This window comes from Harpia harpyja, chromosome 4 (assembly GCF_026419915.1).
Source record: "Harpia harpyja isolate bHarHar1 chromosome 4, bHarHar1 primary haplotype, whole genome shotgun sequence".
In the NCBI taxonomy this organism is placed as follows: domain Eukaryota; kingdom Metazoa; phylum Chordata; class Aves; order Accipitriformes; family Accipitridae; genus Harpia; species Harpia harpyja.
The window spans coordinates 82,147,594-82,172,621 of record NC_068943.1 but is presented as its reverse complement, the minus strand read 5'-3'; the positions used below and the strand labels follow the sequence as shown (position 1 = coordinate 82,172,621).

At 52.4% G+C, this 25,028-nt stretch overlaps 1 protein-coding gene across 1 annotated transcript in view; it reads right to left on the bottom strand.

Annotated features, from left to right (window-relative positions):
* The window catches only part of LOC128140799 (corticotropin-releasing factor receptor 1), a 30,328-nt gene extending 7,681 nt beyond the window's left edge, over positions 1–22,647 (bottom strand). The window contains exons 1-8 of the mRNA XM_052785073.1: positions 22,193–22,647; positions 13,629–13,713; positions 4,456–4,575; positions 3,126–3,211; positions 1,956–2,062; positions 1,468–1,588; positions 1,119–1,272; positions 807–867 (exon numbers count right to left, since the gene is read on the bottom strand). Of these exons, the coding sequence (XP_052641033.1) occupies positions 807–867; positions 1,119–1,272; positions 1,468–1,588; positions 1,956–2,062; positions 3,126–3,211; positions 4,456–4,575; positions 13,629–13,713; positions 22,193–22,234 (776 nt within the window). The 5' untranslated portion in view covers positions 22,235–22,647. The remainder of the gene's footprint in view (positions 1–806; positions 868–1,118; positions 1,273–1,467; positions 1,589–1,955; positions 2,063–3,125; positions 3,212–4,455; positions 4,576–13,628; positions 13,714–22,192) is intronic.
* Positions 22,648–25,028: the final 2,381 nt, after the last annotated feature.

Here is a 25,028-nt window from a genome sequence, read left to right as displayed (position 1 = left end):
AGTCACTGTCCATAGGGTGAAAGCACTACAACTTAAACTGCTGTAGCCGCTATAGAATAGCTTCCCCGGGAACCTGGTATAGGGAGGTGCATGGGGGCTTCTGGGGATGTTTATGGATCCTGTATGGATGTGGGAACCAGTTATTGTAGGATAAGCAGGGACAACCTTACACGCACACAGGTCCAGGTTGGCTCTGTCCCCAGCAAACCCCACAGGAGCTCACACGGGTGTATCCGTGTCCTGGGAGCACCTTGCTGAGTTTTGTTAAATCAGTGCTGTGCCTGCGTCTGTAGCACAGGGCTGCTGAAGTCAGGGGGCAAAACGAGCACTGAAAAACAAGACAAGCTGCCATTCATCTAAATGGGCTCCTTTTAACTTCCCAGTCTGCGTGATGAACTCTCAAGTGCCTGCTAAGACCTCCATTAGCAAGTCTCTGTGAAAATGGCTCAGGTGGTGGTAGTTTATATCTCTGCTGGTAGATTAAATCCCAGCTCCATTTAGCAAACACATTGTAGGAGCTCTGGATTAATCTTGCCTTTTCCCCCTTAAAAATCTCATTTGCCCTTTGAAGAGAAAAATGCAGTGGCAGGCAGCTGCAGGCAGGGCTCATGCAGCAGAGAGCCTAAAGGTGGGATGAAAGAAAGAACAGAAGAATATTATCTTTTTTTCCTCCCACCCTTTCTATGTACCCTGCCTGGTGTCGGCCATTCCAGGCAGGATCCATGCCTGCCACAGCCCCTGGCACAACTGATCTCTGGGGAATTGGGATAGAAAGGAGAATGGGGAACGAGAGCAATCAGGCTCACTTCTCGTTGTCGTAGTACAGCTTCCCGATGGCCCAGGCGACGATGATGGGAAAGGGGATACCTGCAGATGAACACAGATGAGTCTCAGGGGTGCAACATTGCCACAAAATCATGCTGTAACAGGGATTTTCTCACACAGGGCAAACCATCGGGTGAGATGATATGGCCATGCAAATCCCATCCTCCTGCTTCTGGCAGCTTTTTTGCAGCTATTTGAGTGCAAGAAGAGCTGGAGCAGAGGATGGAGGTGGGAATCACCCATGACTAAAACCCTGGGTACCCAGTGGGTGAAGGAGAAATCCTGGTACTTACACCAGCCAATGCAGATGAACATCCACTTGCGGAGCTTATCCGTGGAGTAGGTGAGCACGATGGCTGTGTGCAGGTAGCAGCCCTCGCCGAACATCCAGAAAAAGTTGGTGACGTGGAAGTAATTGTAGGCGGCAGTGACCAAGCGGCACCAGACCTGCCGAGGGGGTTAGGAGGGAGACACGGAGGGTGAGGAGCAGAGCTCTGCGTTACAGTGGTGAAACTGATGCACAGAGCAACACAGACCCCAACAGAGCAATTGAACCCATGTTTCTCACAAGCTTGGATTGTCCACCAACCACCAGGCAGCCCTATTTGGCTCAGGCCAGCTGCCTGGCAGAGCTGCACCTACCACGTTGCTCTCGTGCACCTCTGGGTTCATCGTGAGCTGCACCACGAACCACGTGGCATTGCGTAGGATGAAGGCTGCGATCAGGTTCCAGTGGATGATGTTCCTCAGGCACCGAATGCTCCTGGAGAGGGGGAGACAAGGGACCATCAGAGCGTGGTGGATGGCTGGGGGACAGGGCTGTTTGTCTTTGTTGGGACCCCAAGGATAAGCTGCTGGGGCCATGCCCTGGGTGAGGTGGGCAGGACCAAGGCCAGGAGGTGGAAGGCACCAGGGAGGACCCTCTGCCTCCATAACCCACTGCTTTAAAAAAGCAGCAGGAGGAAAATAACCCTGAGATAGGCACGATCCCTCCAGACTGGAGAGCGATGGCTGTGGGGGAGGACACGGCAAAACACAGGGGCTGGGTCCGTCCCCAGCCCAAGGGCTGTGGGGTGACCTCCATGGGCTTGTGCCCTGGCAGGAGCACAGCAGCGGGTCAGGTCACTCACCGCAGGCGCATGAAGAGGACGAAGGCCACCAGGAGGGCCCCCAGCGAGACACAGTGCCCCAGGTAGTTGATGATGACGGCAATGTGGTAGTGCAGCTTGCTCTTCTTCTGGTGGGGGGAAGATGGGGAAGGGGGTCAGCAGCAGTCCCACCTACCACCACAAACCCACCTCCTCCACCGTATCACTTCGGAGAGCTGCACTACAAAATTTGGGTGCTTTTTCAGAAAGTAACTGCAGCCCACCTGGTGCGGGACAGTGGAGATGGGGCTAATGTGGACAGGAGAGGCACCAGTCTGGCCCTGCAAAGGGCTCAGGCATTTCATATCCTACCCATGCCAGGGCAGCTCATGGTTGCTGCTACTACATCACCCCTGCTCAGCCCTGGGACATCCCCAACCCCTCCTCTGGGGAAATCCTGCTGTAATTCAGCTGAGCTCACTGACATCTGGTGTCTCAGTTCATTCCCTGCTGCCCTGGGGGCACCTGAGAGGCTGGGATGAATTTGGGCAGAGGGAGCAGGGGATCTCGGGAAGGTGTGAGTGATAATTAAATTAATTGATCTCTCCTGCTGTTAGGCCCTCATCCAACCTGTGAATTAGCAATTAACTGAGTGAGAAAACCATTCCTGGCAAGAGATATCAGCATCTTAAATACCAGAGGTGGTTATCAACTGCAAATGAACAGTCAGTATCTCTTCTCGCTGCTCTGAGGGGTGGCTTGACCTACTCAGGGGCTTTTAATTCTTGGTCCCCATTTTTTTATCCCTTTTAGCTTCCTAAATTCCTCCTTTATTTCTTTGCCAGCAGGGAGGGACGGGGTTTGCACTGAGTGCTTGTGTCAGGAGAGAGCGGGAGGAGGGTGATGGGGCTAGAGAGCATGCTGATCTGCACCCAGCGGTCCTGGGGCCAGGAGACCTCACATTGCAAATTCTCTTAGATTTTTAACAGGAAAGGAAACAGGTGTGGCTTTGTTTTTGGCAGGGAATGAAAATGCAGATCAAGAAGGGGTTCGTGTATACTGCATGCAGCCTTACATCTGGGATGCTGCTGCACACCCAGCCCACGGCTCCCTTGGGCCTTTCCTAACCTGATGCTGTTGCCCTTCAAAACTCCATTGTCTGTCCCTCACCATCCTGCTAAGATCCCGCCTAAGGGGCTACCAAGGTCCTACCTCTTCACTGAGGATCTCCTGGCACTGGGAATAGTTGACCCGTGCTGCCCAGCTCCCGTTAGCGAGGCATTCCCTGTAGCCATTATCTGAAAGAGAGGGTGCCTGTCAAAGGGTTAACGGTGCGTGGGGATGGGGACAAAGTTGTGACCTGACGATTGTCACTAATGCAGGGGTCATTGGCATCAAGCCAGTGGCATCTTTTGCTTTGAAGCCAGCTCAGATGCTGCCTCGGTTGCAGTTGCAGAACCAAAATCCTTGGAATGTTTCAGACCCGCTCAAGGGCTTTGGGTCTGCACCAGCTCTGCCTCTCTGTGCTGGGGGACCCTGACACCTCCCACCACTGAGATGCAATGGGAGCAGCACGAGTTCGACTTTCCTTTTCCCCTCCTCTGTGCCATTTGCTCGAGCGATCACGTGCCGTCCTGCTGCAACGGCAGTGTGAAGTTTTCACTTCTCTCCCTGCATTAGTTTTCTTTGCCTCCCAGCAAGGATGGCGAGCGGCAAGGCTAATTGGGTAAGAACGGCCACGACAGCCCCGGAGCAGTCTCCGATTAGCGTCAGCACCAGGGTCATGCCAGCACTGGGGCAATGCTGGGCTTCTGCTATTAGCAGGAGAGACTGTGAGCCTCATCAGAGCGATGGGATGGGACAAGGATGGGGATGGCTCTTAGGCAGGCACAAGTATGGATTAATGCAAAGAGACTCCTGCAACGGCATGAGAGGCACCACAAAGCAGGAGCCGTATGCATGTGATCTTCCACTGTGGCAAAAAGGTGTGGGATGGAAAAATTGATGTCTTCTGTGGGAAGCAAGGTGTTTCTTTCATGGAAAGCAGCGCTTGGGTTGTCAGAAGCTCAACCGTGTGCTAGGAATGACTTCGGGCACTTTTCAAGTGCTGTTGCTTTGTCCCCTGCTCCCAGCACGTCATCAGCAGTGACAACGCAGTCACCCGTGCTGGGAGGCGATGAGCCGCAATGTCCCCCCGTCCTTGCTCAGCTGGGTGTTGCAGACCTCTGTGCCACGTCCAGCAGCAGGGCAGGCTCACTCCTCTTCCCCTGTCCCCAAGATGGGTACATCAGCCCTCTCCCCCTTCACAGGGGCATGTCCAGGAGGACCTGCTTATAAAGCTGCTGCTGTGAAACCACCCTCCCTGAAATTTGGGATATGAGGGCTTTTTTCTTTTTTGGTTGATGGATCCCACAGACCCCACAACGAGCTCTGTACCCAGAGATGTATTGTCCCTCGTGCCCCTGCAGCCCCTGATGCACGTGGCTCTCTGAGCTCCCCCATCCCTCCTCCACCATGTCTCCACCAGTGCTGCTCATCTTACTCGTGGTGTTGTACCGCACGCCATAGAAATATTCGGGGCAGGGGCGAGCTACCAGCTGTCCCACTGCACTCCGGGGCCAACACGTGCCGATCAGGTCTACCGAGGCGTTGCACTGGGGACCTGCGAGAAAAAAGGGTAGAGGGTTAGTGGAGGTCTGTGGGCCACTGTGGGCCACCTCCAGGCTGTTGAAGGGTAAAGATTCACCTGGAGAGCTGGGGCTGCAGTCCTGGCTGAGCTGATGGGTCACTGCAAGCTCAGCCCCCAGAAGAGCCTCATGGCAGACAGCAAACAGGGTCTGTGCCAAGAGTCCCCAAGGGCTGGTTGATCCATCCTGGCCATGCCTACTGCCCTGGTCCTGTCTGAGCACTTGGGTTAAGCCCAGTTCTGGCACAAACCTAGTTTTCTGACCTGGCTTCCCATTCAGCTTAGGGTTCCCTGGCTCTGGTCTTCCAGCCCTGCTCCTTTCTTCAAGCATGACTTTGGCATCCAGCCCCGCCACAGCAAGCAATAAGCCAGATTTTGTCTTTCCCAGTGGTGCTGGTGGGATGCTCCTCAGAGCCCCTCCAACCCTCTCACACCTCCTGGCTGCAAGATCTGCTTCCTAGCTGTTCCCGTTGGTCTCTTCCAGCCTTTCCCAGGAAGAAAACTCCAAGTCTGCTGCTGCTATTTCAGATTTCAAGCAGGACTTGTGTGCTTTTCCCAGCTACACAAGTGTGCTAACGTAAGCATTAGGTAGGCCAGATTGCAGGCTCTTTTATGTATAATTTGTGTATATTTAGAACAACATGTACTGCAGCTAAATATGTCCTAGCTACATCTCAAAGTGAGGTAGGAAGCACAACGGCTGTAATATCCCTATAATACAATCCTTGACAGGCAGCAGATGGATGGGCAGCAGTCCGTGGAAGGGGCAGATTTCGGTGCAAACTGCTCCTGGGTACCAGAAATGTTTGTGCTGCCGGCACAGAGGCAGACATTGCCATTTCCTAAGGCAAAACACCCCAATTCACAGTTCTCTGGGTGCGAGAACACAGTGTTTCCTCTCCACCCGGACTCAATGGTTGTATTTTGAATGCCTTTCCTGAAACTTCCTATGGATAGAGCTGGCTAAAGGGTGACTGAACAACAAAAGCAAAATACTGTGTTATGAATATGATGAAGGTTTTCATGGGGGAATATTTGTTTTCATTGATTATCTGAAAAATTTCCTCCTTAGTTTCTTGGGATGTTGTCAGAGCAAATTTTCAGTGCAAAGAAAAGGAGGGTTTTCTTCAAACGTCTTCGCAAGGGAAAACAACTTCCAAGCCTGTGAGCTGGGGAAGCATCAGAGCGTGGTGAGCATTACCTGCTGCCTTCCATAGCTTGTAGTGAGAAATTAATTTCAACAATGACCTTTGCTTTTAGCTTTGCTAATGTGTATGGTTGCTGCGGCAACCTTCACTTTAAGTTAACTGTTTAAAGCCTGTATTTATTAGGAAACAAGGTGCATTTAATCACATGTACTGTGTGTGTCTGTGCTTATCTGCATCCATTAGCATTTTTTTGAGCTCCTTAGTTGTTTTGACCCAAATTTGACAGAGATACAGAGGGTCACAGAAAATGAAGTCCCTGTTTAAAATTTTATGATAATATTCATTCAGGTGGAGAAAAGACAACCGGTAATTGCTTCAACTAAGGACAAAGTTAAATTGCAAGTGCTCTCCCTATTCGCCACTTGGGAATCCACCCAGGTGAGAAGCTGCTTGAATATCTGGAATAGGAAAAGCTTCACTTGGAATAATCCAGCACATAAAAATGGGGCTTGCACAGCGCTAATGCCCCGAGCAGCTCACGCAGTCATTGAAAACGCTCCCTGTGACCAGTGGGGCTGAGCACAAATTCCATTTTCTCCCCATTCCCTCATGTCTCAGTCTCCCTCCTGCATCCCAGGGGCTGTGCTGGGGCACAGATGCAGGCTGCTCAGGGAGGACAAGCAGGGAGACTCAGTAATTAAAAATCAGCAAAGCCAGAGGGCAGCAGTAGCAAAGGTACTTTCCATCAGTAAAACAAAACCACAGCAATGCCATTAATAACCAGAACCAAGATAGATTCATGGAAATGATGTGGTCAGCCAAAGGTGGCATCGTTCTGTTATACGTCTGCTCAAGTCTGGATTTAATATCTCCGCATTTCTCCAAGGCACTTGATTTAATGCTGCCTGGCACTCCCATTAGAGTGCAATGGACACCCACCAGATGACAAACTGAGTGGATGAGTCTTGGAGCCCCACCACGGCAGGGATGCAGAGTGAAGGTGGAGCAGCATCACCAGGAGCTCAGCCCCCTCCTTGTCCCGTGGGTCAGGGTTGTGGGGTGGGGTGACATTTGGGCTTGGGGGCTGTAGTCGGATGAGCAGAGGTCAGGCTCAGCCAGGCTGTAGGAGGCTCCTGGGACTTCACCCTGTGCACAGCAGGCTTTGTCCCAGCACCGCTGTAGGCAGCATTTTGAGGTCTGTCCCACCAGTTTTTAATCTAGTGGGAGGCTGTAATATTTTTCCCGGGCTCACACTGAGAAAGGCTTGATGAAGAAAAGCTGCAGAAAGCAGATGCTGCTCTTTCTGCTCTCTCCGGCATACAGGGAAGAAAAAAAATGTCCTGCTGGGGAAGGGTTAAGTAAAAGAGCAAAGGCAAAGAGTGCCGTGAGGGCTTCGATGTCCCATTTGCCCAGCACAACCGTCTGCTCCAGCTGCTCCCCGGTGGCATGCGGGTCCCAGTATTTGGAGCACTGTTGAGCATGGAAATTATATATATCAGTGCTAAATGCTTTCATATCTGCTTTGCGGCCCATCCATATTTGCAGGGGAATTATTCCCCCAGGTTCTGCAGACATCTGCTCCAGCTTTCTCAGCACCGTTGGCTGCACAGACAGTTTTGGTCTTTGCAGATTTACAGCAAGAAAGGTCAATGAATTTCCTACCTGCACCCAGTCCCCCTGATTTGGCTCCCTCCCATGCAGAAACACAGCATTTGGGGTAGGAAGGAGCTGGTCCTGCTCTGAGATGGGGAAAGTGGCATCGGGGAAGTCACTCGAATCCCTTCTCACCCTATTTCCTTTGGGTTGTGCTACTTTGAAGCAATATAAAGCATTTCCTTTCTTCTGAAGAAAAAAAGTGCCTGTCCAGGGACTTACGCTGAGACAACTATATCACAATAACTGTCTCAGGATAACTATAGCAATATCCCTCCTGTTTATATAAAACATCCCTCTCCAGCCTGCTTCCACCACTCACAGAGGCCCCTGAGATGGCTCCAAGCTAAAGGCGTGCAGCCGTGTGAAGCCTGGTAGTGTAAAGCTCTCCGGTCGCAGCTAATCTGCCAAAAGATTTTGAGCAAATTTAAAGAGGATGGAGTGTGTTTATCCTGGGCCAGCACCACCAGACATGTGGCCACGGTGCTCTTGAGCTGATGCCAGGAGTTCTGAAGTGTTATTGTACCATCAAACCATTGCTAGGATGATATGAAGAGGACTGAAGCAAAGGTTGTGCTGATATAACCATGCTGGTAAACATGTCCTCACCTCACACGGGGCAAAGCAACATACCAGTGCAGCATCTTGGCTTGCTGCTGTGCCCCCAGCAATACTCCGGCTGCTAGAAGGGTGAAGCCTCTCTCCCCTTATGCAATGCAAAGGGGCCAGGAGAGATGATAGAAATCTGAATCACAGACTCATTCCTGTGGTTGGGAGTGATGGGGTTATTTATCTAAGGTGTCCCAGGAGGCTGAGTAACAGCTGAAAGGTGTTAGCTCATATCTCTACCTGTCCTGAGCTCTTACTCAACCACAGTTATCTCTGTCCATCCCTGGTGTCCTCAGTGACTGCATTGCTGCTGCTGCCTGAGCAGGCTGAAGCCTCTGGCTCCTTGAGGGTGTCCCTGCTGTAGCATTGGCATTTGGTAATCAGGGCTTCAACTCCACATCTAATCAAAATATACTCACTGCAGCCAGCATGCAAAAGGTTGTTTGTCCCTCCCAGGCAGCTCCACCACGCTGGTGGAGCAGCAGGAGCCATTTCACACCTTATTGCCCCAAAGCAAGGGCCTTTGGGGGGATGCTCTTATTTCAAGAGGAGGGCTGGCTGGATCCCACCTGTGGAGCCACTCAGGTGCTAAATCCTTGAGTAACACCCTGAGGCATTGAGGGAAATGGCATTGGGGGACAATTTGTGTTAACACAGGCTTGAAATTGGGGTGGTGGAGCTACTCGCCTTCCCTCTGAGTCAGAGTTGGGTGCTCAGTATGGCTGGGAGCAACTGTGGTTGTCTCAAAACACTAGATCCTTGCTCACACTCTACCTCCAGCACTGCTTTCAGTGGCATTGGGTGTTTCTGTTTATATTTATAAGAGTCCAGTCCTTAAAAAATCCCCAGCAATCCTCTCAAGCATTCAAGTTCCATGATCCTCAATGTAAAATTACACAGGCTAATTAAGTGTTATGATAGCAAAGTGTCTTTGTAATGAATTTTCAGCTTGTTGCTATTCACCATCATTGACTGTCCCCTTGGGTCTTTCCTGCTATTCTGGAGAAGAATAAATAGGAGGCATCAAACCTAGCTTCTGCCATTGGTATTTGATGCATCTGCTCAATGTCGTCACTTAAGACTGATCCATGTACAGCTTCTGTGGAGCATATCTATTTATTGAGTATATAATGTAGTGGGTTGGGTTTGGGGCATAGCTTGTTCTCCTGATATGACCCGTAGAGTGGTTGGAGTTGTGTAATTACCAAGGGTAGCAGCAAGTGGTTTATTCCCTGGTATTGGCTGGGCTTTGCTGGTGGGTGAGCGAAGAATCATAATCCCTCGCTGGCAGAGTTTTCCTAGCAAAGACTTCTAGTTTGGCTACAACTGAACAGAGTAGCTGGCAACGATTTTACTGTATCCAGTCCAAAGTACAGTTTAACTGCTGTAGCTGCCGCTCACGCTGAGATGTGCCAGGACACTTTCCTACCAGAAAAACCTCATCACCTTCTTCCCTCCTCCACTACAATAAAATCTATGAATATAAGCAAACTTCTGTTGACACCCCTGTTTCCTAGATGATGGAGAAGGATGGCTTTATCGATACTAGTATACTTTTAAACCACTATGATTTTCCATATAGGTGAGTTCGCATTTTTTGGTTCCCAAACCTGCCCCAGTATCACTGCTCTCCCTCGGTGCTGAGTCCCTGCCAAGACTCATTGCTGCCCCTTTAGCCCCTGCTCAGTTCTTTTATTAGTATTTCTGCCTTGGTGGGAGAGATGCCAACGAGGCTGAAGGGAAAAGAGGTGCTGATGTTGTTAATTTGACCTTTATGAATTTAAATTCCAGTCTCTCCCCAGGGGAGTCAGTCAGTGAGTGAATGAAACAGCAGCGGCATGAGAAGGGACTGCTGGAGCAGCATCAGCGGTCTGGGGAGCCGAGCTGGAGCGGGTGGAAAGTCTCTTGGTCAAACTGTCACCCGCTGTGAAACGTGTTTCCAAACCTGTCTGATAAAGCGCCTGCGAAGGAAATGCTCTCATCGCTCGCTGCTCTCCTGTGCTTCTCAGCCACAGGCTTTTGCTATATCTGGACAACTTGATTTGCTTTATTTAAATGCAAAGCTACGCTCCCTTTCCTTCCTTGTAAAAACCTGCAGTTAAAAAAAAAAAGATATTTCTCTTCAGTTCTGCCTAGCTTTGGTGTCATTTCCCTTTGCTTTAGGTGAACTTGTAGTGGCAGGAAACATTTCTGTCCCAGGAAGGAATCAGCTGTGCTCCCCTCTCTTTCCTGAGCATACACATGGGATTGAGGATAACCACTTCTTGTGATAACAGTTTAGCAGCTTAAAGAAGTGAATCGTGCAGCTAGGACCAGCCGGGGCTATTAGCAATTGGGTGCCAACTCCTTGGGCTGATCCAAGCTTGAATGCTATGAACGGCAAAACAACCCCATGAGCGCTCTGAGCTCGCTCCGCTCAAGTGCTTGCTTCTGGGCTGCTTTGGAAAAGCCTCATCTATTAATTAGGAAGAGGCTTTCCCATCTGCTCAGATTCCCCCTTCCCTCTCCAGGGAAGTGCCATGATGGGAAGCGGTCCTGTGGCTGCAGGGGGATGCTTTGCCCCGATGGGTGAGATGACCTTGTCCCTCCCTGACGGGCTTTGTGGCAAGGCGAGGCAAGAAGGAGCTGCGCACAGACCCCAGGGAACTGAAATCATCAGGAAGACAAATTTGTGGTCTGAGGCAATCTGTAGGCTGGGAGCCCTTGGGATAGGAACCCATCCACCCTGCACAAGGGATGCTGATCCTCGCTGCATTCCTTTTCAAACCTAATCTGGGAATTTCTTGGCTTCCAGATGTTTGGGGGTGCAGCTGGCCCGACTTCCCTAATGCACCACGCCAGCCTGATATGTTTTCTACCTGGAGGAGAAAATATTCACTGCTACTGAGGAAAGCAGCCTTTCTAACGGAGTGGCCAATTGCACATGGATGCCCACGTGTCCCAGCAGTGGCCAGAATCAGGGACTCACTGAGAGTTATTTTTGATGCATACCTAAAATATCAGGTTGGACCATCACACCTGTGCAGGGAGCCTGAATGCCAAGGGACATTGCCCTGCGTTGGGGACAGTGTGCTTAGAGGAAGATGGGTAAATCAATGCTGATAAGAGGGCAGGATAAGGGAGCTCTGTGGGGCTCAGCTGCTCCGCTTCCTGGGATGAGGATTTGCTTGCAACTCCTGCACCCCATGAGCCTGGTGAGCATCACCCCGGGTCTGTCTCCACTACACTGTTGTGAGCAGAAACATTTCCAGATCAGTGCATGTGCCTTGGAGAGTGCTGGCACCCTGGTGGTATCACTGTCCAGCCATGCATCCTCATTAAAAAGTGTGAGATTAAATAATGAAGGGACTGGTGACCCGAGGGAGGAGGCGAGCCCATGCTGGGCTATTTTTTCGGAGGAGGGATGCTGCACACGGGCACGAGGCAGGGCTCCTTTGTGCATCCAACTGATGCCCTGCCGAGCCGCGTGCTGGAGGACCTCTGGGCTCATGTTATCAGCATGTGCCATTTCCCAAGGGTTATGCAGACATTAACAAATTAAGTCTCATGGCCTCGCTGCAATTCTCATTAGCGTCATCCTAACAACTCTCCATGTTAAATAGCCTTGAAACAAAGTTTCCAGTTTTCTAAATATCCCTCCCTAGGAATCGCTGCTTGAATCAGGCAGGGCTTAAATGGACCCCAAGGATGAGGGCTGGCGCTGAGCTCCACTTATCAAGCAGGAGACATAAGACAATTAGTTTCATCTCTGCCTCTGGTTCTAAGCCCCCTCCTCGAGCTGGCAGCGGCTGTCACATGCGCCAGCCCCATCCCAAATTAATGAGTTACTCAGGGATGACAGGTCGGATGCGCAGAGGCGCTGGAGATTTTGCAGATCTGAAGCCTGATGTGTTGTGCTCCCCTGTCCCAGGGTGATGGGCACTGAGGTGCGCTAAATCCTGCTTGGAATCACGCTAATAAATCCCTACTGAGCAAAGCCCAGTCCTTGCAGAAAGCAGCACCCACTGCTTGAGGGTGGCAGGGATTGCAGGGCATATCCATCAGCAAAACCATAGCAGAACTTCTCCCTGCTTTCTGCCCTGTCCCCTGGGTGTCCTCAGGACGTTCCAGCAGTGGGTGGCAAAGGCCATGAGCTGGGCACGAGGAGGCTCTGGGACCTGCCTGCTGCCCTGGGTCGTGCCACCAGCTGGTCCGTGCATGGCAAGAGGGTCCTGCGGTGCTTGGCTGGTGCTTCTGTGGGTCAGAGCCCACAGAGCTGGACACATGTTGCACCAGGGGAGGTGAGTAAGAAGAAAACAAATGCCACTTATCACAGCCTAACATAGCCAAGGACAACCACCTTGCTGAGCAGAGTGGTGAAACCTTCAGGGAGCAAAGCACGTGAGTGATGACCAGGTTTCTCGTCTGCACTGTGCCCAGGCCAGAGACACGCAGGCATTTCCATTTCCACCAGCAGCCTTACTCTCCCTCGGCTTTCTGCCTCCATTTCTTGAGTTGGGGATGCTCTGGGGATGCTTCTTGCAGGGCAGCGGTGGCCTGGGCTCAGCCAGGCACTGAATCAGCTGGTGCCAAGCTGTAGTTTTTTAAGGAGTTTTTAATGTTGCTGTTAATGGGTGCCGGGTGGCGGGCAGCCATCTGTCAGCACCGGGCCTCTGCGACCATCCATCACCCTGATGGATAAAGCTGCTCAAGCAGCAGGGATCAGGGCAAACTGGGAAATTGCTTTGTGCCTGCTCTGGTCTTCATTCAATCATGGGAAAACAAACACTGCTGCATCCCTGAGCTGGGGAGGACTTTTCTCCTTGTCCCTGTGAGCTCCTCTCCTCTCCCTCAGCCACCTTTCCTCCCCCAAAACCTGTCGCTGAACCAGACCTGTCACTGCTGAGGCGACATCCAAGTCACGTCTTGAATACAGGCTAAAAGCCAGTTTTGGCACAAACACATCTTGGGCCTGACCCGGTTGGATGCAAACCCATGTGCGGGTGTTGAGTAGGAGTGAGCTGCCCATGACCTGGCGGGTCTCACCCAGCTCAGCTGAGCCAGCCCTGGCCACAGCCATGTCCCCAGAAACTCCTCGGGGCTGGTGGCCTCCCAAAGTGCTCAGAGGCACACATTTAGGAGCGCTGGGGGACGGAGGGTGGCCGAGCCCTGAGCACATGGTGGCCACACTGCACTGGTGACGTGCTCTCCACAGAAAGTCATAACCTCCAGTTGTCACCCCTGGGCAGGGGGATGGCAGAAGGGGGTGGACATAGGGGACGAAGGTCCTGGTGTCCCTGGGCATGGCAGAGAATGGGCAGCGTGGGAGCAGGGGCCAGGCAGATGTCTCTTTGCCCATGTTCCCCTTGAGCCCAGCCCAACAGACATTTATTTTCTCTATTTTTAGCTCTCCTGAGCTCTGTATCTTCAACCTGCCTCAACTGTCACCCTGCACAGAGGCTGCTGCAGCAGCCAGCATGGGGCTGCAACGCAGCCTCGGCACATCCCATCTCCCCTCAAAAAGGAGCCAGGCAGCTTCAGATCAGCCCAGAGACACTCCACTACGCCCTGTTCCAGCCATTCCTGCCACTGGGGTCCTCTGGGGATGGCTGGGGTGGGCTGGGGATGCAGGACACTCACCCGTGTGGTTGGTGACAGGCGGCAGGCTCTCGCAGTATTGCTCTTGGATGGAGGCTGCAACTGGGCTATCCCAGAGGAGAAATGCCTGCATGGGGAGAGAGCAAACCACAGGAAGGGTTATATGTGTAATATGCTGCTTGCCCAGCCCCCAGTCCCTCCTTGGACATGGCAGCAGGTGGGTCAGATCTGAGCTTGTCCATGTCTTTGCGGATGCCACCCCCCAAAGCTGCACAATGGACATGTACCCATTTGCAGAACGGGTTTTGCAGCCCAGAGGAGCTGGGCTTATCCAGACTGGGGCTGTGGGACTGATGCTCTCTGCTCCGTTTCCCACCCACCGATCCTCTCCTGCCCCAAATATCCCCCTCAGCAAACCATACTGCAGCCCTGCTCAGCCCCTGCCAGGCTGCGAAAGCTTCTGCTATTTAGCAATTTAATCAACACTTTTAGTTTTAGCATCTTTGCAACCTGAGAGCAGACAGGGGAAACACGATGAGCCTGACACCACGCTCAGATTTTCAATACCTTATTGAAATCACAGCCTTGTAAGCTGTCAGTGGGAAGATGTTAATACACGTCCTTAAGGAGAACTGATCCACAGTCAACCGGGTCTGGCTAAAGCCTTTTTTCAGGAGAAAGGCTTGTCTGCAAACACTGGCTTTAGCATTGCATTGGAAGCATTGACCAGGATCTATCCCATCTCTTCTCCAGAGCAGCTCCCGGGCGGCTCTGCAGCTCTGCTGCAAGTGAAAACCATGGACTCCATCTGTATGGGGAGCTATTTTGGAAAAACTACTACTGAATTATTGTGCCTTTGCAGGGGTTTGGGGAAACAAAAACCAAGTAAGGCAATTGCAAGTGGAAGACGGCAGAGGCATGGTGCTGTTAGACCCAAGGTTCACCAGGGAGGCAGATAGGGGAAGGAGGGGACCTGCTGTTTTGCAAAACACATAGATTTCTACCAGAGCAGCTGCCTACTTTCTCCTCCGGCTCAGAGATGGGTGACGCAGTGACACAGGCTGATCCTCCCTGCTCAGGAGATGAATGCCAATGGTGGATGAGGCTGAACTCCAATTTTCTCACCCCAAGCCTGTCCTGCAAGGACTGACTAAACCCCTTGGATGAAAGCTCCCTGCTGACTGATTGAATGGCAGAGCCGTGCCCCCAAATACAAGCACATACAGATCCCTTGGGAAACTCAAACCTGAGCCTGGAGGCAGGAAAGGCTGCAGCCTCCTCTACTTGCAAGCAAGCTCCCGGTTCCCCAGGGCAGTAGGCTCGGACACCGTCCTCTGCTGAGCCGATACAATGAACAACAACCGCCGCCTCCCGCACTGGCCAGGCTGGTGCCCTGTGCCTGATCTCCCTTCCCGAGTGCCATTTACCTTCAAAACTGCTCTGGGTAGGGAGAAGACGGTCCTCCTCTTGCCCTTTAGCCATATAAACACCGGCTGCTCTTGCTGGCACACCCAGCAATCCCCTGCACCTTACCAAAGCATTAGCAGGATTTATTCAGACATGGAGACAAGCTCAGCACCCACTTGCTCTTTTCCAAACAACTATTTACTGTCTTGGGAAGCTGGTTTTGACAGCAAGAGAGATGTCAGGCAGACGTATAAATGGAGCTGAGAATAGCTTCCTTGTTATGACTGTTCCAGATGGCACAGGGGATCCGGCAGCAAAACCCTGCCCTGAGCGCAGGCGCTGCATGGAGCCCCTGTTGTGCTGGTCCTGCAGGAGCTGGGCACCTCCTGGGTCTCTTTGCCAAAAGCTGAGACCACTCAAACTCCAGCCATGGGGTAAGCGATGTGTTAGTGGGGTTGGCTCCCCTCTGCGTTGATGCCTGGAGCTGGTGCCCGCCGGACCTGGTGGCTCTTTGCACAGGTAGCTGGGACAAAAGGGTTCCTCCCAAAAGGGGCTGGGATGGTTTGCCTACCAGAACAGGCTCTCAAGTGTTAATTGGATGTGTTTCCCCTAATCGCAGCCTGCTCCAGCCTGGCAGTGCTCGTTCTCCTTCCAGACACAGGGAGAGGTCTTGGCACTGAGCAGCAATATGGACCAAGCTACAGCTAGAGGGGGGTATGGATGGAGTGCAGTCTCTGGCTCTTTGCAGGCTTTGTAAATGAGCTGAAACAGCTACAAAAGGAAGAAAGAAAGAAAGAAAAAAAAAGGTTCCCCAAAATACAACAATCCCTAACAGCTTTTTTACCAGGCTCTGAGTCTTGTCTCACTGCAATGTGGCCAACGCTCTTGACAGAGGCAGAGCTTTTTCCCCGCTCCTGTCAGCCCCAGCTCGAGGGGGATAAGCTGGGGAAGGTGGCAGCTGCAGGTGGATTTGCACAAGCCAAAAGCATCCTGATCTGGTACCCTGATGGTCGGGCTCCCACCTATTTTGCCCTTTGCATGTTACTTTGTCCCCTCCCCAGGCTTTGCAGAGAGAATAGGTCAAAGCTCCATCCATGAAGAGCTTTACCTGCCAGAGCATCGCTGCCATGAGATGCCACATGGTGCCCAGCAGGTCCCAGGCTGGCCAGGCTGGAGCCAAGCATGCCTCAACAGCCCCAAAACAGCAGTGGGTCGTGCTCGGGCCAGAGAAGGGCCGTGTCCCTCTGCCCTCCCGGCCCTGCTTTGACATAGGCTACGGCAAATCATGCTCTGCGGTGAAGAACACCTCCGTGACCTCTCTCAGACTGCCAAAATCCTGGAGAGCTTGAGCTGAGCATTCAGCTGCATGGGGAAGAAACACAATCTGCTTTTCTAGAAGCAGCCTCTTTGCACAGAAGTCCCGGTCAGCCCAGGGAGTTGCTCCCATGGGGTCGATAGTTCTGCTGGGAGCCACACTGGCCCCACACTGGCAGCAGCTTCTCCTTCATCAGGAACAACCAATGGCTCCCCTGCCATTGCCTCAGCATCCATCCAGCTCCCTTCCAGGCTCTGCTAACGTCTCTGTTTTACACACGGGGAGGCATCGCAGCAGACACCAGTGGTGCTGGGTTAACCTCGCACCTCAGCGAGCAGCAAGCTCATTCCTTTTGCCCCCAGGTTTCCTGCAGCGGGATCAGCCGACCCCCACCAGTACTCGTTGCACAGCTCAGACACCAAAACCTGATGCTGCTCCAGTGTTTACTCCATCCCACACATGGCAAACACCAGCTGCAATTGGTGTCCCACCACCCACCAAGTCAAGGCTGTCCCAGAGGGGAAACTGAGGCACTGAGGACCGCTTGCCTAAGGTTGCTCCGGCTGTGCTGCACCATGTGGGGCAGGTTGCTCCTATCTGGACCCACTAGCCATGTCCTGATGCAATGCCACTGGGTTTTTTGGAGCCGTTCCATGTGCCCGTGAGGGGCACAGGGTGGCAGGTCCCCTGGGCCAGGAGATGCAGCACAGTGGGCTGAGACAGTGTCAGCTCTTCGGCACGAGGAGGCTGGGGGTCTCGCTGCTGGTATGGGTGTGAGCAGCAAAATCACACACACACACACACACACGCACAGCATCAGTCTCTGTGACCTGCCGCTGACCTAGCAGCACAATTCAATTAATAACAATTAGGAGTTAATGTCCCCCTGCAGTGCTTTCCTTCTCCAAAGCAATCCACAGATATTAATTAATATATTCACATCTGAGCCAAACATCAACCCCCTGCACCATACTACCCAGAGACAGGCTTGTCCCCCCTTGATATTTTATTGCCTCAAACAAGATCGGATCTGCGTGGCAGGAAAGGCTGACAACTTTGAGCAGTGAGATAGATGGCTCGTAGCCTAATTAGCGATCTAAGATGGGGCTTGGGTTTTCCACTGCCGACAGGGCTGTAATTGGAGAGCGGAATGATTAGCAGGATGAAGCAGTGCGAGCCAGTGGCTTTGCACAAAGCTGGAGAGGTCAGCGGGACCGATGGATGGTGATGGCCACTGAGACATCCCTGGGAGGGGGGTCAACACCAGCCACCCTGGAGCTGTCCTTGCTGTAGGGACCTTTTCACCCATCACTTCTGCTGCCCAGCTTGGCTGGGCTTGCTGCCTCCTGCGACACTTGGTGTGGAAGAAGAACGACCTCCTGGGACACATGGACACGCGAAAGGCTGAGCACAGTCTCTGCCCTGGACCTTTGCTGAGGTTCCCTGGCGTGTTAGGCTGGGATCGAGCCTGCTCTTGGCCCCAAGCCCGCAGAAAAAAGTGTCAGGCTTTGGGCATTAAACACAGTGAATGTTAAAAGAGCTGCATGCCAACCTCGGACGGCAGAGCACCATCAGTGGCGTGGGAAGGGAAAGCATGGAGCGGCATGTTTTGCCAACACCTCAGCTGTAGGCTGGAGGTGGCCTTGAAAAGCCTGACCAAAAGAGCTGCCTACCCAAATGTGCTTGGAGGTGGCCAGGGTGCCTCCAGCCCTCCCTATCCCCTGCCTTCACTCCGCTGTGGGGGATCCCTTTTGCCCTTGTCTCCTCTGACTTACGGGCACCGTCTTCTGCAGCTGGTGAGCTTCTTACCACCTCCACCTTGAGGGCTTTCACTTGGATAAATCCCATCCCCAGTCCAAGCCATGAATGAAAGCCCCAGGGAGCATCTGGCCCATGAAGGACCCCCTCTACAACCCCCTGCCTTAGCCCTGACAGTGACCTGCTTTGCCCCCCCCGAGCTCAAGATTTCCCCGAGATCTGCACTTTACTAACAAGCTCCTTCACTTGCTTTCATGCAAAACCACATCAGGAGCCCTGCGAGCGTCAAGGCATCAAGGCAAAGTGCAGGCAGCAGAACGAGGCTCAAAGCAAGAACCACGGGGGGATTTTCTGTGGCTGATGTTACTCAGGGGGGAAGAGCAGGCAGTGAGAACGCCTCCATCTGGCATTAAAATCTGTGAATTTATGAATTTAGCCAGATTAGAGGGCCAGCCCCTGTTGTGTGTAGACAGAGGCTTTGGTGTGAGTATTGATTCTGTTTGGACTCTCTCTCTGAGCACGCTGGATACAGATCCTAACAAAAGAATATCAATCAGGGCTAAATGAATGCCCTGTAAAACCTGATTTATGAGCAATTAAAGGTTTTCCTGGATTAAGCTCTGGTCTCTCTCGCTTGCCATAAATAATTCTGACTTCATTTACCTATCAAAAGGGGCATGGATTTTTGGAGACAAGTGAAAAAAAGAATAACGGCATTTGGATATTGGAAGCTAAAGGCACAAACAAGCTGGGGAAGGGGACACTGTGTGAATCAAAGCGGCTCCTGTGGCATCCGGATTTGCCAGAGCAAAGGCTGCTAAAGAAGAGTTGGAGTGATGGACACAAGCACAGGGGAGGGCTGTTTTTCTAAGGTGGTTGTATTAAACTCTCCTGCAGATTGTACATGTGGGACCCATGTGCATTCACAGATATTTTCATTTTGGGGTTGGAGATTTTTCTTCCCCAGCAGTCTCCCAAGACCCACATCTTGGCTGCCCCAAGCCCCCTCTCTCATCCATCACCTGGGCTGAACAGCCACCATTTAATTCACCTGTAATTTTCCTCCAGTTTATCTGCATTCACAGCTAGGGAAAGCTTGGCCACACCAGAGCTGCGTCTGCCATTGCCTTTCCAGGGCAAACAGTACAGGATTTCAGCGTGGAAGAGGGACTACGATCTGCAAAAGGCCAACACCCTTTGCCCTCCGCCACCTGAATGGAGGCAATTGTTTCTGGGTGGGTGACTCATTGATAAAGCAGGACACTGCAGAGAAGGAGGGTCTCTTCTATTAGCTCAAAATACAGTTAGGGAAAAAAGAAAAAACAACAGATGGGCCTCTGGGTATGTTATACCATCTTCAGAAAGAGCCACCCGCTCATGAGTGACAGCTCTCAAGTGTTGGACAACGGCTCCTGCCTGGGCTCTGTTTGTTGAGGGAACCCCGTGCTAATGATTTGTGCTTTCCTTTGGGTCCAAATACTGTTCTCCAAGATAAAACCACAGATGCAGCCTCTCTAAATGCTGCAGACTCAGACCTCAGCTTGAGCTTGTTGCTCGCAACAAACTTCTGGGCCAGCCCTGTGCAGGATTTCTGGTGGGCAGAGCTGTATTTCAGGGCAGGGTTGAGCCGGCTGTGCAGGCTATTCTCATCGTATTTCTATATATTCATCCTATGGTGATAGAGCAGCTATTCTGGGAGCAGGCTGTGCCATTTCCATTCACTTTTTTACTGGAGATGTGAAACCACAGGGATGATTTCATACATGCTGAATCAACTCTGGCTTTTAAGGAAAGCGAGGACTAGAAGAGATCCCCAGGGTCAACGTGTCCTGCTACTGCAGCACCGCATCTTATGCAAGGATTTGAGCAGTGAAGGGGTAGGGGGCTGGTTTTTTGGCTTATTGGTGCTGGAGCTGGTCAAGGGAGGGGGGAAACTACCCCAGCCCCAGCATCAAACTCTGTTTTTTCATAAAATGCTTTTATAAACAGTTTTATCAGCCCCAGAAGTGTCATCAGTTCCTGACAAAGCTGTAGGTGAACTGTTTCTTTTTAACCACTTTAGTTTGTTTAAATGACTTGCAGGGTGCCAGAGAGCATTCTGCAGCAAGTTTGGCTGCCTCTCTCCTGGTCTGTCTGTCCAGCTCCCTGAGGGATGTCTACCCAGCAAGGCAAGGTGGACAAATCGATGCTAAACTGGAGCTGCTGGCCAGATGCATGGGGAACACCTGAGCTGTGCCAGCCCAGGGATCTTCAGGCTGCAAAATTTGCCCAAGCAGGGGAGATTCGCCCCTGCTGAGCTCTGCGTTGGAGCTGGACCGCTGCAGGTCTCTGCACTCACAGGCTGGATGCTGCTGTGGGTATGCCTGGCTGCAGGGACACGTTCACTTAAGGCTGGAGTTTCATGGTCCTTTAGCCCATGCTGTCCCCAGGAGAAGGTTGGGACTGTGCTGGAAAAGGGTCTGAATTTTGAATGTGTATATTTATAAGAAAAAAATAGATAGTTTGACTGCAAAGGGGTGTTTTGTATATTGGGTGTTTCTTTTGGGGGGTGGCTGGGAGAGAATTCTCTTCGCTTGGGCTGGTTTTTGTGACTCCCTCCTGGTCTCAGCCCTAGCACAGGGGTGGTTTTGCTCTCAAAGTCTGGAAGCTTTTTGAGGATTTGGCCCCCCGTCATCACAAGGACACCATCCTTGGGGAACACCTAGGGATCTCTAGGGAAACCCCTGAACCTGAGGAGGTTTAGCCGAGGATGGGAGCTGTGTTTCAGCACCTCTGGGCTTTTTTTCTGACCACTTTTTGCTTATATAGTAGCTATCGGGAGCTGTCATGCTTGCTTGGCTGTCCCCATCTCAGACCCTGCCCCTATTGCACCCGGTCTGTGGCTTTGCCAACCGTGTCCCCACATACTGGCCAAGTAGGACCTGGGTTGGGGGGAAGAGATCCTGCTCTGTCTCACCTTCGTTTCTTGCATTGGAACCAAACAAAACCCCAACCGGGGAATATAACCACCAAAGAGCTCTTATAAAGCAGGATTAGGGGTGTGCAGTTATAGGAGAAAACAGCTGCTCAGGAGCTTTTAAAAGCAACACCAACTTGACAAGGAGGTCGCCTGGTGCATATCAGCTCTTCTCATTGCTTAGGTGAGAACTTTCCTATCCAAAAGGTGCAGCTAAATACTCCTCCCTGCTCTCACTGCTGGTGATGCACAGTGAGAAACCAGCCCGCGGGGTATGAACTGCAACGGTGCTAACAGAGAGGGTTGACCCTTTGCTTTTTCTGCTGTTTTAACTCTGCCATCACAACTGGGCCACTGAGACAGCATTTTGCACAGAGCCAGGCAAATTTTCTCTTTTAACCCTCTTTGACACAGAGGTTTAATCAAAAACCTGATCATTTTGTTTAACTGCCTGCATAGGTTTGTTCAAATAATGTTCAAGATTTCACTGGAAATCTTTTCATCTCCTTGTTTCCCCAGGGTTTGGGATTTAAACATGCTTTGGGCTGGGAACATTTCATTTCTTGATGAGCCCTCGGGGAGGAGGAATATTGCTTCTGACAAAGCATTTGCATTTTGTGCAGAGCTGCAAAATTAGCAGTGGCTACAGTTCCACAGCAAGCAGTTTAGAGAGGGAAGTCTTATGCTTTGCGGGTGGGGGAAGGAGAGGTTTCTTTAGAAAATCAATCAAGGGGGGTACAATTAGCCATTGCATTTGTGTTGTCTCCATCCATCACACCCCCAGAGCGGCCACCCCCTCCCAGCAGCCTAAGGAAAACTGGTGGCAGCTGGTTTCACTGGGAGGTGTGAGGCAGGAGCTGCTGGGAGAGCTGGGCTGCGCTCAGGAGGACCTGGCTGTGAGTCTCCCCACCCTTTAATGATCCTTTCACTGACTCCAGCCCCCTCCCTGCTAGTTTTTGGGTATCGTGAGCTCTTGCCAAGCCCCCATGCCTTGACTGGAGGAATTCTCCCGAGGGCCCTTTGTGTAGGGATTTCTCCTTTTACTTTTCCCTTCCTTCAAAGAAATGGAAAAGTCATTGCAGAGAAAGCGAGCGGTGCAGGGTGCGGAGGGCTGATGGGGAGGAAGGCAGAAGGGCCCTTCTGGGAGAAAAGGACTTAAAAGCATCTTACCTGCAGGAGGAGGAGGAGGGCAGGACGCAGGCTGGGCACCATCCTTAACTCCCACTGTGCCCAGCTCTCCGGGGCATGGTTGGCAGCGGTCCCCACTCCTGCTGGGCTCCTTCTGCCGTCGGGGATAAAATCCTCTGGGCTTCGTGCGAAGGAGCGTGTCCGGGTCCCGGTGGGGCTGCTCGGAGGCGGCAGGTACCTTTCGCCCTCCCCTTTGCTCAGCGACCCGTTCCTGCCTTTTATAACCTCCCACGGAGCCGGTCCTCTGCCTTCCCACCTTCCAGCTCGCCTGGCGATGGGCTACATCCCTCCTCACCAGCCTCCCACTCCCCCCTTCCCTCCCTCCTCCTCTTCCTCCTCCCCTTTTCCTTCCTCCTCCTCCCTAGTGCTTTCCAACTCTATTTGATTTTTTTTTTTTCTTCCTTTCTCCTTCCCTCCCTCAGCATCTTTAGCAGCAGAAACTTCCCACCGGCCCAGGGACCCCCACCTACCCCCCCCCCCCAGCTCCTCTTGGACCACGCTGTCCCCTCTCTGCCCCCCGCACTCCCATTTTGTGCTGTGGGCTCTCCTGCGGAGGCTGTGGGCTCCAGTGTGTGTATGCAAAGAGCTTGGGGCTGCAATTTGCGGGAGGGTTTATGTATTCGGGGATTTGGCTCCAGGGTTCTGGCAGAGGGACTGGGGGAAGGGGAGGCTTCCCCTCCTGCCACCACCCTTTGCAGCCCCTTTTGCTGGTGAACGCGAAGAGAAGTGAGAGCCCCTTTCCCCTTCCCACAGGGATGGGGTGGAAGGGGCTTCAGACCTTCCTTGTGAGGGAGATGCTCCTGAGACAAGGAGGGGGCATGGGGCAGGTGGATGTAGGTCCTTCCACGCAGTGGGACTCTGCTGGGGGCACTTGATTGTAATGGGGGGAAACTGAGTCACAGAGGAGGTGGGGGTGCTGCTGGGAGGGTGGTTTTCTTTGTAGGATTGTGGTGGAGGGGGCAGAGGTGATGGGGCAGGAGCAGGGAGGCTTGAACTGACAGTGGAGGGGAGCACCGTTTTGGGGGACATGTGTCCTGGGGAGGGTGGGCAGCAGCAGTGGGTGGTGCAGGGGAGCCTGGATGATGCTCCTGGGGTCTTGGCAAATGACATTTGCCCCCCCCAGCCTAACCCTCAGACCTTAAAGGGTCTCTGTCATGCCTCTCTGTCTCACCTCCTGCCATCCCCTGGCAGCCTCCACCCTGGCTCCTGGGGAGGGGTCCCCCACATCCCCTGTCTCTTGGGGACACTGTGGCCAGGCATGGGTCCATCTCTGAGCTGGATGAATCTCTCTCTGAATGAAACCTGCTCCTCTGTGCCAGGGCAGTTCCAGGGCATCCCTTGTGCACCCGCCTGAGGCCTGGGGGGGGGCTGTCGCGGCTGTGGCTGCTGCACCCACCCCGGGGACGGAGCCAGGCTCCACCTGCCCATGGTGACCTGGCAGCAGAAAGCCAGGCAGCGAGTTATGGTTTCTTCTTTCCTTGAGGAAATAAGGAGAGCCAAGGTGTGTTGTTGGGAAGGGGATGACGGAAGACATTGCCATTGGGGTCACAATCCTGGGGGGACCAAAGATGTTTCCCCTAATTGATGCTGGTGCATCCACCAACAGCCTCTCAGGGGGTGCTGGACCATGCTCCCCTCTTCAGCCCAGCCACAATCTCTGCCTCTGGGAATGGCTGCAGAGCGCGGCGTATTGCAGACGGATCGATAGGAGGGCAGTGTCCCTTGATGGATTCACAGTCACAGCCTCCATCCATCTTCGCTGAGCCACTTTCTGTCTCTGAAGCATGGAAGAGGGCAGGAGGTGATTGAGGTCCTTCCTGCATCTGCTGGACCGAGGCACAAGCAGCCAGCCAGGGCTGCATCCCAGCATGTGGGTGCAACCAATTGCTCATCCCAGGCCCCAAAGGGTAAATACTGGCCCAGTAATTAAAGGGAATAAACAACACAGACATAAATCTTCCGGCATTAGCTGGATTTAATCAACTGTGTCATTGCTTTGGCAAAGAAATTTGAAAATATGTAAAGCTCTGGTAAATTCAGGAAACTCTTTGTTTCTTAGGTCTCCTAACACCTCTACCTCTGACAAGTGACAGGATGAGACACACGCCAGAGCCACCTCTGCGTCACCTTTCACTTCAATATGCCTAATTGAAAATGCAAAATTTTCTAAAAGAGGCTTGAGAAAACTCCTGCACCCTCAAGCAGCCTGGACTCAGCCCATTCACCCAGTGCATCGTGGGACCAGGACACAGCCCCACGCTCTGGTTTTGGGGGGCTGCTCAAGGCTTTGTGCACCCCAGGGGACAGAAGGCACCTTGCAGCTGGGAGCACTGTGGTCCCCATTTCCATGCTGAGCCCCTGAGGCTCGTCCTTGGCCATCTCAGCCTGCCCATGGCCACTGAGTGGGACACGTGCAATGGCCACACTCTTCTCAGGTTCCCAAAGTGTGGGGTGATGGAAGGAAAGCAAAAGTGAACATCAACTATTTTTAGTCAAGGAATTGGTTGCCAGGGACATGAAGATAATTCCTTCCCCATATATCAGGGAAACGGTTGCAGTGCTATTTGAAAGGCCTAATTGAGGGGATTTATAGTAAAATGCAAGTTGTCAGATGTGGCAAAGGAAAAATAAAACAGTCCCTGAGACAAGGAAATCAGTCCATTCGTCATGGTTAATCTCAAACTCCTCGGTGCGGCGCAGAGACAAACGTGGGAGATTGGTATTAGGGATGGGGAGGATGAAGAGAAATATCGGATCTCCAGGAAGGAGGCAGAGGAGCGATTTAGCCTGACTTTATCTGCCTTTGGTATATTATTAT